The sequence below is a fragment of the Vicugna pacos genome, chromosome 21 (assembly GCF_048564905.1).
Source record: "Vicugna pacos chromosome 21, VicPac4, whole genome shotgun sequence".
NCBI classification, from domain to species: domain Eukaryota; kingdom Metazoa; phylum Chordata; class Mammalia; order Artiodactyla; family Camelidae; genus Vicugna; species Vicugna pacos.
This window is the reverse complement of record NC_133007.1, coordinates 27,937,750-27,952,496: the sequence shown is the minus strand read 5'-3', so window position 1 is coordinate 27,952,496 and position 14,747 is coordinate 27,937,750. Positions and strand designations below refer to the sequence as shown.

Here is a 14,747-nt window from a genome sequence, read left to right as displayed (position 1 = left end):
CAGGAAAACTTTTCCCTTCTTTGTTACCACAGTCCCACCTACCCTATACCACCGCAGCTGCTGGGGAAATAAGAGAAATCTAAGCTCCAGGCAACAGTCTATGCCACCAACAGCGCTGGGGACAAACAACTGTGAGGGTGTGACTGGTCCAGGTTCAGTGCAAGAAACAAAATCCAGTCTAGATATTTTAAGGAGAAAGGAATTTAACTTATTGAATTAGGTGTTTACAAAGTTATTGGAAGGGCTGTGGGAGAGGGCTGTACTCTGGGCTTCTATGGATGGTTCTCAGAACAAGGCAGAACCAGTCTGTCTGGGAAGCTGCTCTCTTGGCTGCGATCAGAAAGTTGGGAGGCTGTCAGGGGGTTAGTGGAACTATGCAGTTCAAGAACACAATACGACTCCATTGCAGTTCGGTAGAGGAAAGGATGGTCTTTTCACTAAATGGTGAATATCCACATGGGGGAAAAATGTACTTTGATCCCTAACCTCACAGCACATGCAAACACTAGCTCACAGTCGATCATGAACCTTAAAGTGAAAAGTAAAACAAATAAGCTTCTAGGAAACAAAAAAAAACTTCTTGATCTTAACCAGGATATCAAAAGCACTAACCATAAAAGAAACGTTGATAAATTGCACTTTATTAAAATTGAGAACTTCTTGGATGAACTTGGAAAACATTCTGCTAAGTGAAAGAAGCCAGATGTAAATATATTGTGTGACTCTATGCGTATGAAATACCCAGACAGTTAGATCTATAGAAACAGAACAGATAAGTGGTTGCCAAGGGCTGGGAGGGTGGGGAATGGGAGCAACTGCTGAATGGGGATGGAGTTTCTTTCTGGGGAAATGAAAATGCTTTGGAACTAGATAGTTGTGGTGGTCACACAACAATGTGAATATACCAAATGCCATTCAGTTGTTCACTTTAAAGTGTAAATTTTACGTTATGTGAATTTCGCAAGTAAAAACAAATTTAAGAGTTTATGTTCACCAAAAAACACCATTAAGAAAGTAGGAAGGCAAGCCCACAGACTGGAAGAAAATATCTAGAATCAACATACTTGACAAAGGACTTGTGTCCAGAATATATTTTAAAAAACTACAAATCAATAAGCAAAGAAAAACAAAATAAAAACAAAAACCCAATAAAATCCTGAACAAAAGACTTGAACAAGCTCTCTAAAAGGGATGACACAAATGGCCAATAAGAATAATAAAAAGGTGCTTAACATCATTTTCCATCAGGGAAATACAAATGAAAACCACAATGAAATATCACAACATACCCACTAGAATTTGTAAAATTAAAAGGATTGACAATGCCAAGTGTTAGTGAGGATACTATAGGGCAACTGTAACACTCCCAAATTGCTGGTGGGAGTCTAAATAAACCGGAATTCTTGGGAAAACTTGTACTGTCTCCTAACAGTAGACATACACATCTAGACCCACCATCCCTGAGTATATACTCAGGAAAAATTAGTGCACCTGTCCATCAAAATTGAGAGAAGAATGTGCATAGTAGTTTTACTTACAATAGCCAAAACCTGGATACAGCCAAAGTGTCCACCAACAGTAGAATGAATACATTGTGGTTTATTCATAAAATGAAACAAAATATAGCAACAAAAAAGAATAAACTAATTGCTGTAACATAATTAGATCTCACAAACAAAATACTGAAAGAAGCTAGATACACAAAAATTATATATTGTATGATTTCATTCATAAGAAGCTCAAGAAAGCCAAAACAAGTCAATGGTGATAGAAGCAGAATAGTAGTAACTATTGTGCGGGAAAGGCCAAGAGGGGCCTTTGGGGAGCCAGAAATGCACACTCACACTCATGGTTATACCACCCACCGCCTCTCCTTGTTGCAGCCATCTGCGGCCCCCGCCCCGTCACTCTCTCCGACACAACTCCTGTTACCATCCTTGTAAATGAATCTTCCAACCTCCTGACTGCTCAGTCTCCTAGTTCATTCCTCTTTCCCACCTTCTCTCTCAAACCTCTAGCTCCTTCATCATCCTCACTTTTAGGGGGCGATCTTGTTTCTTACACGGTGACAAGAGAAGCAGCCAGAAAGACCTTCCACAGCTCCCTCGCCATGTGCACTTATTCTGCCTTCTCTTCTGTTATCATGGGTGAACTATCCATGTCCCTCCACTTGTGAACTAGACCCCACCCTTCACCTTTTGAAGCACTTGGCTCCAGGAACTTTTCTCTATCTCTTTGCTGCGACATCAGTTTTTTCTGCCTGCAGGATCTTTCCTACCAGTGAGCAAACACTGCAATTTCTTCATCTTGAAATAGTCCTTTCCTCACCCCTCTTTCCCTTCCAGTTACCAGCCCATCTCTCTCCTTCCCTTCTTTGAAAGAATTGTCTATATTCACTGTCTCCTTTTTTACCCCTGCCCCATTCTTTTGAACCCACTATATGCAAGCTTTAGTTGCCATCAATCCACCTAATGTGTTCTTATTGTGATCACCCACGACTTCCATTTTGCTAAATCCATTGGCCAGTTCTCAGGCTTCATCTTATTTGACCTTTTAGTGGTATTCGACAGGTCATCATAATTCTTTCCTCCTCCTCCTTGAAACATTCTTTATTTGGCTTCAAGGACACAGTCCTCTCCTGGTTCCCTCTTTCCTCTTTCCTATTCTAAGTCCCCTTTACTGATTCCTCTCCCCTCCCTGACCTTTAAACTTCAGAGTTCTCCATGGCTCACTCTTTGGACTTTGTCTCTTTCCCTGGTGATCTCATCCATTCTGACCCAGATTTTAAATACTGTCTATAAGCTGATGACACTCACATTTCTGTCTCCCAAGTATGTAATTATGTGTGTAAACATATGGGTTAAGCTGCTGACCCTCCCCCAGGACCTGCTTCTCCTGTAGCCTTCCTTGCTCAGGAAATGGCAACATCATTCTTCTACTACCTCAGGCCCCAAATTTTTGAGTTTCTTTTTCTCGTATCCCATATTCAACCCTTTTAAAAGGTAAGTCAGGCCACCACGTCATTTGTCTCCTTCCCATCTCACTTTGAGAAAAAGCCGAAGTCCTTCCAATAGCCCCCAGAGCATCCCGTGATCTGACCCACTCCTCCCATCTCCTTCCCTCTCTGGCACGTAGACCCACCTCAAGACCTTGCTTAGTCCCTCTTCCTGGAGGGAAGCCATCTTGTCCCACATAGCTGCACGGCTCACTCACCAACTTTCTCAAAAAAGCCTTCACTGTCCACCATATCTAAAATTGCAACCCTCTTCACACTTCCTGTCCTCATTCCCTGCTTTGCATTTTCATAAATTTTTTTTCATTAATAGACTTTGTTTCTTAGAGCAGTTTTAGGTTTACAGAGAAGTTGCACAGAAATTAAAGCGTTCCTACACACTTCCTTTCCCCTAGTTTCTCCTCTTACTAACATCTTACGTTAGTGGTACATTTGTTACAATTAATAAAACAATACTGACACGTGATTATTAACTTAAGTCCATATGTTATGCTAGGGCTTTTGACAAAAGTATAATATCACGTATCCACTATTACAGTGTCATGAAAAATAGTTTCACTGCCCTAAAAATCCCCTGTGCTCCACCTATTCATACCTCCCTCCATCTGAATGCTTGGTAACCACTGATCTTTTTATTGCTTCCCATAGTTTTGCCTTCTCTGGAATGCCACATGGTTGGAATCATACAGTATATACCCCTTTCAGATTGGCGTCTTTCAGTTAGCAATGTGCATTTAAATTTCTTCCATGTCTTTTTCTGGCTTTTCTGGCTTGATAGCGCTGCCTTATTTTTCTCCTTGGCAATGATCATTTCTAACATGCTTCTATATATTTTACTTATTTATCATATTTATTGCCTTCTTCACAGGACTGTATATGTCATGAGGACAGGGATCCTCGTTGTCTCTGTTCACTGCTGTATCCCCAGTGCCTACAACAGTGTTGTACTTATAGATGGTCTTCAAGAAATATTAGTTGACTAATATTAAAATATTTCTTAAATACAATTAGTGTATCTAAGTGAAGAACAAACCTATCCAGAACACTCTTGGCAAGAGAGTATGTGAAAAAATGTTTAACTTTTTGGACTGCAAGAATCTCAGCTCCACTATCTTTGACCTTGGGCAAGTCACCTAACTTAATCTGTGTGTGACACAGTTTCCTTCTTGTAAAGTGGAGATAATAATAGCACCTCCTTCACAGGGTTTTGGTAAAGAATAAATGAGTTAAAATACGTAAATTCTTATAATAGGTCCCACATGTAGTACGCATATATGAGTAGTAATTATGGGGGAGGGTATAACTCAAGTGGTAGAGCACATGTGTAGCAAGTACAAGGTCCTGGGTTCAATCCCCAGCACCTCCTCTATAAATAAATAAATAGACCTAAGTGCCTACCACCTCCCCGCAAAAAGAGTAGTAATTATGGTTCCATACAGGAAGACTCAGAGAAGGTGGGACTAGAATGCTAGTTGGCTACATCCAGTGTGCGATTCTAGTTGTTCAGAGATGGAAGAGGCTCTATGAGTTGGAGCAACTGCAGGTAATCTTGAGAAAGACGGCAGCGGAGAAGGGGGCATTAATTCCATCTGCCCATCACTTTACTAAGCACTTTTACGTCCCAAACGCTTTTAATACTCACAAAAACAGTCATGTCAGGTGGGCATCGTAATCCCAATTTTACTCATGAAAAAAATGGTTTAGGGAGGTTCAGCGACTTGCCCGTTAGAACCATGTGCTAAGTGGTGGCCAGAGGTTTCGATTCACACCTCAATACAGTCGCTATTACCTAAGCAAACTCTCAGAGCGTGCCAGATAGTCCTGGGTCTAGGGGTTCCCCCTGGACAGAGTAACAGAACTACCTTAATTAACTTCTTCAAGTTGTCAGGGGCTGCGTGCAAGTCAGGATGCGCAGGCTCGCAGGCCGCATAGGGTGCGCGAGAGGTGGCACGCTGAGCTTGCAGGCGAAGACTGCGAGCGCTTGCTGATTAGTGTATCCAGCATCCCCTCCCCTTCCCCCGCCCAGGAGGCGGGACAACAAAGCGCGGGAAAACCGGCCTAGACTCCACCCCCCGAGCCCGTGCTAGGGGCGGGGAAAAGAGCTCTTAAATGGGAAATGGACGTGGTGAGGGTTTTCCCCTTTCCCCATACCCGTGCTTAGGACGCCTACTAGAATGCTGCTTTAAGATCCCTTTGGAAATGGTCCAGGCCACGCCAGCAGTCCTAACGTCACCTCTCCCCTACTTCCGGTCTGCAAGCCCGTCCAAGGCTTCAGGTGCCGGTTCCTTCCACACTCTAAATCCCGTCCCTGCTCCAAGTCCTCCTGCAGAGGGAGGAGCAGTGGGTGACGCCATCACCCAGGCGCTGGCCCGTACGAGGATCCCATCCATCCAGATTATGTGACGATTTAGATAGACAGTGGGAAAACCGCGAGGAAATGGTCAACCAGATGACGTAATGTTTTCGGTGACGTTCCGTTCTGACTTCTGCATGGCATGATCTACACTGTGGTTTAGCTTGAGAAAACAGACCTACACATCCTGGCTCCATTCAGGGCCAACAAGGTTCCTCTCAAAGTGCCCACCAAATAAAAGCAGAGTTCTTTAAATTTGCATAAGTGAACTGCAGGCTTCAAGGATCACAGCCAATAGGGAGTGTTGAGGCGGAGACGCACCTGGGACAGTCACCCCCTACAGTAGGGAAGCTTGGAATCAGATTGGCTTCTTGCTAAGCGACAGTAGCGGAAGCCAATCACCTTTGAGATGCACAGATGGGGGGCAGGTGGGCCCTGGCGCAACCAATGGGGAAAAGTATCTCCAGAAGGACTAGGCTCCTTGCCCAATGAGGCTGGGAAGGCCGTGCGGAGCTAGTTCCGAGAGGCAGTATTTTAGGCCAACCCAGTGCGGAGCTGGACGGGGCGTAGTACTGAATGACGGGAGGATTGGCCAATGGCGAGTGCGAAAGCGGGCAGCCGAGACCGGGAACGCGAAGGGAGCTGAAGGAGGGGGAGGCTGAACGGGAGAGAAGCAGGAAGTAGCGGCGGCCGCGGGGAGGGCGGCGGCGGCTGCGGCGGCGGCAGCGGCCAGAGCAGAGGCGAGACCGCCGGGTCTCTTCCCGCCCTGGGAGCGGAACAAGTAAGCGTGCCTGGGGTAAATACCCGCCTATGGCCCCGCCCCCTGGGGGGGACGGGTAAATAACCCCCTCCCTCCCCCACTTGGTCAACTAACCCCCTCTCCGCGCCGCCCCCCTGGATGGCTTCTAGGAGGGCCTGGACGCCGCCCCCGTTCCTTGGGGCGGATGGGCGAAACTCCAAGCCTGTTGAAAGCACAGCCCCTAGCAGGATAAGCGTGGAGGGAGGGTCGGGGTCCTTAACCCCTGGCGCCCCCAGCGCAAGAGGCGGCCGAAGCGCGGCCCGGGGACTGAAGGCTGCGGGATGTCGCGACCTAAAATGGTGTCCGTGTCCGGGAGTGGGGGCGGGGGAGCTGTGCCAGGTCGGAGAGGAGCCTGCACCCCGACTGGGGCGCAGGTCAGCGTTCGGGCCCCGGCAGGACTCGGGCTCGCGCCCCGGGCCGCCGCACGCCTTCCGACCCTTCCCATCTCAAGAGAGCCTTAGGAGTCCGCGGGAGAAGGAGGCTGCTCGGGGAGGGGAGGGGAGGGGAGGAGGTCGGAGTTGGGACGGACCCCGGCTGGAGAGCTGCGAGTCAGGCAGAGACTGTCCCCTCCCCACCGCTCTCTTTCCACGCCTCCCCTACTCCGGTGTAGTCCTGGGCCGAGAGGTGCGCGGCAGCTCCCCGAGGGCCTGGTCTGGCCGAGGCCCGTCCTTCCCTTCGCACGCTGGTGAGAGCTAGAGAAGCCGCGCGCCTTAGTTTCCCCTTTGGATTCTCCCATGTACACCCCGCCCCCTCCCCGCAACCCTGGACATGCTCCCCGCGCCGGTCCTCGGCAGATGGCAGGGACTTAATTCCGCCCGCTGCCCAGCTTGGCGGCAGCCTAATCGCCCCCGGCCGCCGGCCCCTCGCCCTCCTCTGCGCAGCAGGCCGCGGGCCAGGGAAAGGGACGTGGAGCCCCCACCCGACCGAGGCCAGTTCACCCTCTTCCTGTTCAGCCCCTTCCTTTGGCTTTTGGGGAAGAACAGAGGGAAGGAGTGGGGCTGGAGCCCAAGAGACAAGGCGCAGCAGCCGTAGAAAGGCCTGGGCCGTGGGGCTGGGGAAGCCTCTTCGGCCTTGAGCTCCGCTGCATGATCTTGGCTATCCGATGACCTCTAAGTCACTTGGACGCCAAAGGGGGAGTTGCTTGGGGGAGGCGAGTTTGCAGATGTTTTCTCTTAGTCCCCAGTGATCTGTGTTCCACCAGCCCACTTTTCTGAGGGCCTGAGTGGAAGGTAGCTCGGGCCTTTCCAGGTCCGGAGAGAGCCAGGCAGAGGAGGGCCCTAGCGATCCAGCAGAGCAGAGGCAAGGGGTGGAGGGCTTTGTTTAAACCCAGAGCCTGCAGAATTAAGTAGGGGGGGATGAGGGGAGGACTCCCCTTTCTTCCTCTAGTTGGTACCCTCTCCCTCCACCCCCACCTTGGTCCCTGCAATGCCAGCTGCCACCTGCTGGGACTATCTCCAGTTACAGTTTAAAGGCTGGAAAGAGGTGAGAGAATTGGCCCTGGGAAATGGCTTGCATCCTGGATAGGAAGTGTGTAAGGACAGAGACTTCTTCAGTTGCTTCTTCCTAGATATAGAAGCACATGTGGGGAGAAACAGATAGGAAACAGACCTGGGTCCTCTGCAGGCTCTAGGCTGGTCTCCTTGTTGGTTTAGTGCCTCATAAGTCTTGTGGGATTTGTGTGTGTGTGTGTGTGTACTGGGACAGGTTAGGGTTGGGTGAGACTTCCTGGGCTACTGTTGCCAAGGGAAAATGAAAAGGGTAAGCAGTATGAACTGGGGATAAACTGGGGTGAGGAGCTCAGAGCAGAAATGATAGGAGTGAGGGGCCTGGCTCTTCCCCATTGTGGCAGCTGTGCTGGATAAGCTAGTACCCTGGAGTTTTAGTCCTGAGAGAGCAAGATGGGGAGGGAGGGAGGGAGAGAGGGAGGGAGAGGCTGGCTAGGGGAGGACCAGGCACTCTTGGGAAGGTAGGTTAGCGAGCAGCAGGTGTTTGTGACAGGAGAGGCCTAGGCTGGGGCCCTTGTGACCAGGCTGCTGTCATGGTTTTCCCCTGTTTTTCTCTGTGTCTCTTTCTGTTCCTGTGCCTTATTCTTTCCATCTTGGTCTCTTGGGCAACTTCCCTGAGTCCACTTCTCCCTGTTAACCTAGTTAGATCTCCAGGTGCCAGTGATGACCCCAAGTGCCCCAGACTTGACCTCACACTACTCCTGACTCCTGTCTCTGACCCTAGCCGTAGATTTCCAGTGCTTATTCTCTCCCAGGGCCTCCTTGACCTGGCGTGTCCTTATTGTCCTAGTTGTAATACTAAATCGTATACTGGTTCTGACTCTCATGTTTATGATCCATATCATGCTCAGAACAACCCTATGATATATAGATTACTTGTCCCTTCTTTCAGACAGCCAATGTAAGGCAGTGGAGTAACTTGCTTATACAGCAGGCTATTGATAAAGCTGAAATTAGGATCAGTTCTTGCATCTTGGCTTGTCACTGCCCCTTTGTACACATGGCCTTTCAGATCTCTGTGGTCCTCAGGAGATCCATGAAGAATATGAATGATCCCGTTCTGCCGTGAATGAGCCCTTAAAGCTAGAGCATTGTGTACCTCCTCCTCCTTAATAGTAGTATTGATTGATTGATTGATTCTGTGCTGGGCACAGGAGGGGCTGAGGTGGTTTCAAACAAGATGCGCACTGAATTCCCTCTTACCCTTATCTCTTTTGTATTTCTGAAAAGTGTCTTCCTTTGCTTTTTCTGGATCTTGGTGTCCTCCCTGGAATGTGCACACTAACTTCCTTTCAGTTTTAGTGTTTGGCGTCCCAAGTGCCTTCACCAGCTGTACGATTTGCACTGTGGTAGAGGTGTACCCGAGTCAGAGTGCGAGTGGCTTCTGAGAGGGGATGGACATGGAGATCCTGAGGGCGGAGAACCAGAGGTCTTAGTTTCTCCCTCTTTTTTGCTGTTTTTGTCAAGTCTAGGACTTGCTGCCATGGGGGACATGAAGACCCCTGATTTTGACGACCTTCTTGCTGCCTTTGACATCCCCGACATTGATGCAAATGAAGCTATCCACTCTGGGCCAGAAGAAAATGAGGGACCAGGAGGCTCAGGGAAGCCAGAACCCAGTGGAGGGGGTGAATCTGGAGAAGCAACAGCAGCAGCTGCTGGGGATGGGCCTGGGGTTTCTGCCCAGGCCTCTGACCATGGCCTACCACCACCAGACATCTCGGCAGTCAGCGTCATTGTCAAGAACACTGTGTGTCCGGAGCAGTCGGAGTGCCTGGCTGGGAGTTCAGGAGGGGAAGGGGCCCGAGCTGGGCGGATGACTAAGGAAGGGCCTGTGGGACCTCGTCTGATGCAAAATGGTTTTGGGGGCCCTGAGCCACCCCTTCCAGGAACCCCCCACTCTCCAGCTCCTCCCAGTGGGGGTACCTGGAAAGAAAAATCCATGGAAGGCAAAGCTTCCCTGGATCTCTTTGCTCATTTTGGGCCTGAGCCAGGGGAGCACCCTGATCCTCTGCCTCCCTCTGCGCCCTCCCCACCTCGGGAAGGGGCCATGACCCCACCTCCTTTCCCCTCTCCCTTTGAGCTGGCCCGGGAGAATGGCCCAGCCCTGCTGTCCCCTGGTTCTCCCCCGCCGCTGGGGGCCTTGAAGCAGGACAGCTGCAGCCCTCTTCATCCCCAGGGCCTGGCTCGGCCAGGCGCAGGCTCTAGCCCTGAGGCCATGGGTGTCCCTGACAGCACCTCGCCTTCCCAGGTTGCTGGGGTGCCCTTCTTCAAGCAGTCTCCAGGGCACCAGAGCCCTCTCGCCTCCCCTAAAGTGCCCGGCTGTCAGTCCCTAAAAGAAGAAGAGGATGAGGGACCAGTGGACAAGTCTCCCCCAGGAAGTCCCCAGAGTCCTTCTAGTGGAGCCGAGGCTGCAGATGAGGACAGCAATGACTCCCCTGCCTCTTCCAGCTCCTCTAGGCCTCTCAAGGTGCGGATCAAGACCATTAAAACATCCTGTGGGAACATCACAAGGACTGTAACCCGGGTCCCCTCAGACCCTGATCCCCCTGCCCCCTTGGCTGAGGCGGGCTTCCTGGCAGAGGCTAGCCTCTTGAAGCTGTCCCCTGCAACCCCGACACCTGAGGGCCCAAAGGTGGTCAGTGTCCAACTGGGTGATGGCACGAGGCTAAAGGGCACAGTGCTCCCTGTGGCCACCATTCAGAACGCAAGTACTGCCATGCTGATGGCGGCCAGTGTGGCCCGCAAAGCTGTGGTTCTGCCTGGGGGCACTGCCACGAGCCCTAAGACGATGGCTAAGAATGTGCTGGGTCTGGTGCCCCAAGCCCTGCCTAAGGCAGAGGGGCGGGCAGGGCTGGGGACAGGGGGACAGAAGGTGAATGGTGCCTCGGTGGTGATGGTGCAGCCTTCCAAGTCGGCCACGGGGCCAGGGGCAGGGGGTGGCACGGTGATCTCACGGACCCAGTCTAGCCTGGTGGAGGCCTTCAACAAGATCCTCAACAGCAAGAACCTGCTGCCTGCCTACCGGCCAAACCTGAGTCCACCTGCTGAGGCCGGGCTGGCCCTGCCGCCGACAGGCTACCGCTGCCTGGAGTGCGGGGATGCCTTCTCGCTGGAGAAGAGCCTGGCGCGGCACTACGACCGCCGGAGCATGCGCATCGAGGTCACCTGCAACCACTGCGCCCGGCGCCTGGTCTTCTTCAACAAGTGCAGCCTGCTGCTGCACGCCCGCGAGCACAAGGACAAGGGGCTCGTCATGCAGTGCTCACACCTGGTCATGAGGCCGGTGGCCCTTGACCAGATGGTGGGGCAGCCGGACATCACGCCCCTGCTGGCTGTCCCACCTGCCCTCGGACCTCCAGCTTTGCCTGCTTTGGGCAAGGGGGACGGGGCCGTCACCTCCTCCGCCATTACTGCGATTGCTGCCGAGCCCCCTGTGCTGCCGCTCTCGACGGAGCCACCTGCTGTCCCTGCCACCTCTGCTTACACGTGCTTTCGCTGTCTGGAGTGCAAGGAGCAGTGCCGGGACAAGGCTGGCATGGCCGCCCACTTCCAGCAGCTCGGGCCCCCTGCCGCTGGGGCCACCAGCAATGTGAGTTGCCTTTTGCAGCCCCTCCCTGGGAAGGGGACAGCCAGATCCCATGGGGACAGGATCTAGGAAGGTGTTGCGGTCTTGGTTAGGAGAAGGAATAGGGGACACACCACTCCTCACCGACTCACCTTGTTTCAACCCGCTCGACAGGTGTGCCCTACCTGCCCCATGATGCTCCCCAGTCGCTGCAGCTTCAGCGCCCACCAGCGTATGCATAAGAACCGACCTCCCCACGTCTGCCCTGAGTGCGGGGGCAACTTCCTGCAAGCCAATTTTCAGACCCATCTCCGGGAGGCCTGTCTGCATTTCTCTCGCCGCGTGGGATACAGGTGCCTCCCACCTCTCCTCCCCATAGTGTCTCGACACTTTCCCCCTGCACTTAATGGCCTCATGGCTCCTAGCACTAGTCTTTCAGATGGCCTCTCAAGGAGAGCCCTATCTCTTCTGTGGAACCCCTCGACCTTGGTGTGTTGGGAAGCATGGCCTGAGATCTCTCTGTCTTTCCTTCCCCACCTTGGGAGCAAGGAGGGCCGCCTCTGTGGCCCCAGCTCTGCCTCCACAGGCCTCCCTTGGGAAACTAGGTCTCTGCAGCTTCCTTCTTTCTCCACCTGCACATGTTCCACCGCTGAGTAACTTCTCAGAGTCCACCTAGTCCCTAAGAATGAGTGTGTTGTGGAGGGTGGCTGTGAGATGCCCCCTCATCTCACCACCGTGCCTCCCACTTCCTCCCCAAGGTGCCCCAGCTGTGCAGTGGTGTTTGGGGGTGTGAACTCTATCAAGTCCCACATCCAGACGTCGCACTGCGAGGTTTTCCACAAGTGCCCCATCTGCCCCATGGCCTTCAAGTCTGCACCCAGCGCCCACGCCCACCTCTATACCCAGCATCCTAGCTTCCACACGCAGCAGGCCAAGTGAGACCCGGGGAGGGAGCATGAGGAGGGGTGGGCTGGAGCGGGGCTGGGCCTCGATGGGGCAGGGTGTCTTCACTGTCCTCTCCACCCGCACAGGATGATCTACAAGTGCGCCATGTGTGACACGGTCTTTACTCACAAACCCCTCCTCTCCTCACACTTCGACCAGCACTTGCTGCCCCAGCGTGTCAGTGTCTTTAAGTGCCCGTCTTGTCCTCTGCTTTTTGCCCAAAAAAGGACCATGCTGGAACATCTTAAGGTACAGGAGTCAAGGGATGGAGGCTGGGTGCTCAGCTGTGTGGACCTGGGGCTAGGGTCACACGCCCCTTAGGAAGTGGGGGCAGGGGAGAAACCAGGACTCTGACAAAGCCAGACCTTCCCCCGTAACAGCCATCTTCTCTCATCTGCCTCACAGAACACCCATCAGTCTGGGCGTGTAGGGGAGGAGACTGCTGGGAAAGGGGCTGGGGGTGCCCTTCTGACCCCCAAGACTGAGCCTGAGGAGATGGCTGTGTCTCGGGGAGGAGCAGCTGCCCCTACCGAGGAGTCGTCCTCATCCTCAGAAGAGGAGGAACTGCCCAGCTCCCCCTCGCCCCCTCGCCCCACCAAACGGCCCCGGCGAGAACTGGGGAGCAAAGGCATCAAGGGCGGAGGTGGGGGCCCTGGAGGCTGGACCTGTGGCCTTTGTCACTCCTGGTTCCCTGAGCGTGATGAGTATGTGGCTCACATGAAGAAGGAGCACGGCAAGGTGAGTGGGGCGCCCCCAGGGGAGCAAGATGGGCTGGAGGGGCAGCCTTGGGCTTGAGCTGTGTGGCTATGGGGATGGGGTCCTGGAGCCTGGCTCTGAGATCCCCCTCCCCCTGCTCTCCTAGTCAGTGAAAAAGTTTCCCTGTCGCCTGTGTGAGCGCTCCTTCTGCTCCGCCCCCAGCCTGAGGCGTCACGTCAGGGTCAATCACGAGGGTATCAAGCGAGTTTACCCATGCAGGTAACCCTTGCCCTCTTGCCCCTTCCTCTTTTCTGCCCAGCAGGGTCCCCCTCCACAACCCTGGTTCCCCAAAATACCTTTCCCCCTGCCTCTTAGGTCTGAATGGACTGAAGGTTGAGGCCTCCCTCTGCTCTGGGAGCCCATCTGCTCAAGCCACGGGCCTCGGTCTTTGGGCTGTGCCCCTGGCGCCCACCCGCCCGCTCTCCCCTTTAGGTATTGCACAGAGGGAAAACGCACCTTCAGCAGCCGCCTGATCCTGGAGAAACACGTCCAGGTCCGGCACGGCTTGCCGCTTGGGGCCCAGTCCCCAGGCCGGGGGAGTGCCCTGCCTCGGGGCCCCGGTGCCAGAGCCCAGGTAGGCAGAGGCTCAAGCCGCTGTGTTAGGGCTGTGGGAGTGGGTGGGTGTGCCAGGGACAGTGGGGGACGACGAGGAGGCCCACTTCCTTCACTCTTCTCCAGGGGCCAGGACGGAAACGCCGCCAGTCCTCTGACTCTTGCAGCGAGGAGCCTGACAGCACGACGCCTCCAGCCAAGTCCCCGAGAGGTGGCCCCGGGGCAGGAGGCCACGGTGCCCTGCGCTACCGAAGCAGTGGCTCAGCGGAGCAGAGCCTCATGGGGCTGAGGGTAGACGGTGGCGCCCAGCAGTGCCTCGACTGCGGCTTGTGCTTTGCCTCCCCTGGCTCCCTGAGCCGGCACCGTTTCATCAGCCATAAGAAGAAACGGGGTGTGGGTAGTGCTGCTGCCCTGGGCCTGGGGGACGGGGAGGAGGAGGCCCCCCCTCCTTCCAGGTCTGATCCAGAGGGTGGAGACTCACCGTTGCCTGCTTCTGGAGGCCCGCTGACCTGTAAGGTCTGCGGCAAGAGCTGTGACAGCCCTCTCAACCTCAAGACCCACTTCCGCACACACGGCATGGCGTTTATCAGGGCTCGGCAAGGGGGCAGTGGGGACAACTAGGCCCCAGGCCTGGACTGACCAGCCCTCTTCCCTCTTCCCTGGGAGCCGGGGTCACTGCTGCTGCCTGGTCCTGGGCTGGGAGTTCCATTGATTCACATTTTGTTCAACTCCTCTTCCCCCCGCCCAAGGACGACAAGCTTTTCTGGATGGTAGTTATTTGCAGTCCCCCCTTGGGTTTGGCCCTTGGGTCCTAGTAGAGTGGGCCCTCCATTCCTCCTTTCTGAGCCCAACACTAATTATTCTCTGGCTGCAGACCCCCATGTGGGGCGGCGGGTGGGAGGATGGGAGGGCCCGAAGCTGGAGCAGTCAGGGGCATGCTCCTCAACACTTCTGGGCACAGACGGCAGCCCTGCCCCTGCCCTCGTGCCCACCTCAGACTCCCTGGCACTCAAGCTCCCCCACCCCTGCAGTGCCTTTCACTTTTTTTTTCCCCAGAAATCTAGGGGGGGTGGGGGTTGGTGGGGACGAGTCCTGTCAAGGGGGTCCCAGGGAGAGAAGAGGACAGGCTCTCAGGAATCCTTTATTCTTGTAGTAATAATACTAACAAACAGTGCGGGGAATGGGAGGGAGAAAACCAGACCATTAAAACTGCTTGTGGTTTAATCCCCATTCAGGCTCCTCTTTTTATGTGGACA

General features: G+C 53.7%; 1 protein-coding gene across 4 annotated transcripts; it reads left to right on the top strand.

The window, feature by feature from the left end:
- The first annotated feature begins 5,903 nt into the window (after positions 1-5,903).
- ZNF687 (zinc finger protein 687) lies at positions 5,904-14,721 on the top strand. 4 transcript variants are annotated; one of them, XM_072946576.1, is made up of 9 exons: positions 5,904-6,162; positions 9,143-11,262; positions 11,413-11,591; positions 11,997-12,173; positions 12,270-12,432; positions 12,589-12,921; positions 13,046-13,158; positions 13,372-13,513; positions 13,618-14,721. In XM_072946576.1, the coding sequence occupies exons 2-9, from the start codon at positions 9,154-9,156 to the stop codon at positions 14,110-14,112; spliced, it is 3,711 nt and encodes a 1,236-aa protein (XP_072802677.1). In that variant the 5' UTR covers positions 5,904-6,162; positions 9,143-9,153; the 3' UTR covers positions 14,113-14,721. The 4 variants fall into 4 exon arrangements, with proteins under 4 accessions (XP_072802677.1, XP_072802676.1, XP_072802678.1 ...); XM_072946575.1 differs by having other exon boundaries at positions 5,905-6,147; positions 9,138-11,262; XM_072946574.1 differs by having other exon boundaries at positions 5,906-6,147.
- Positions 14,722-14,747: the final 26 nt, after the last annotated feature.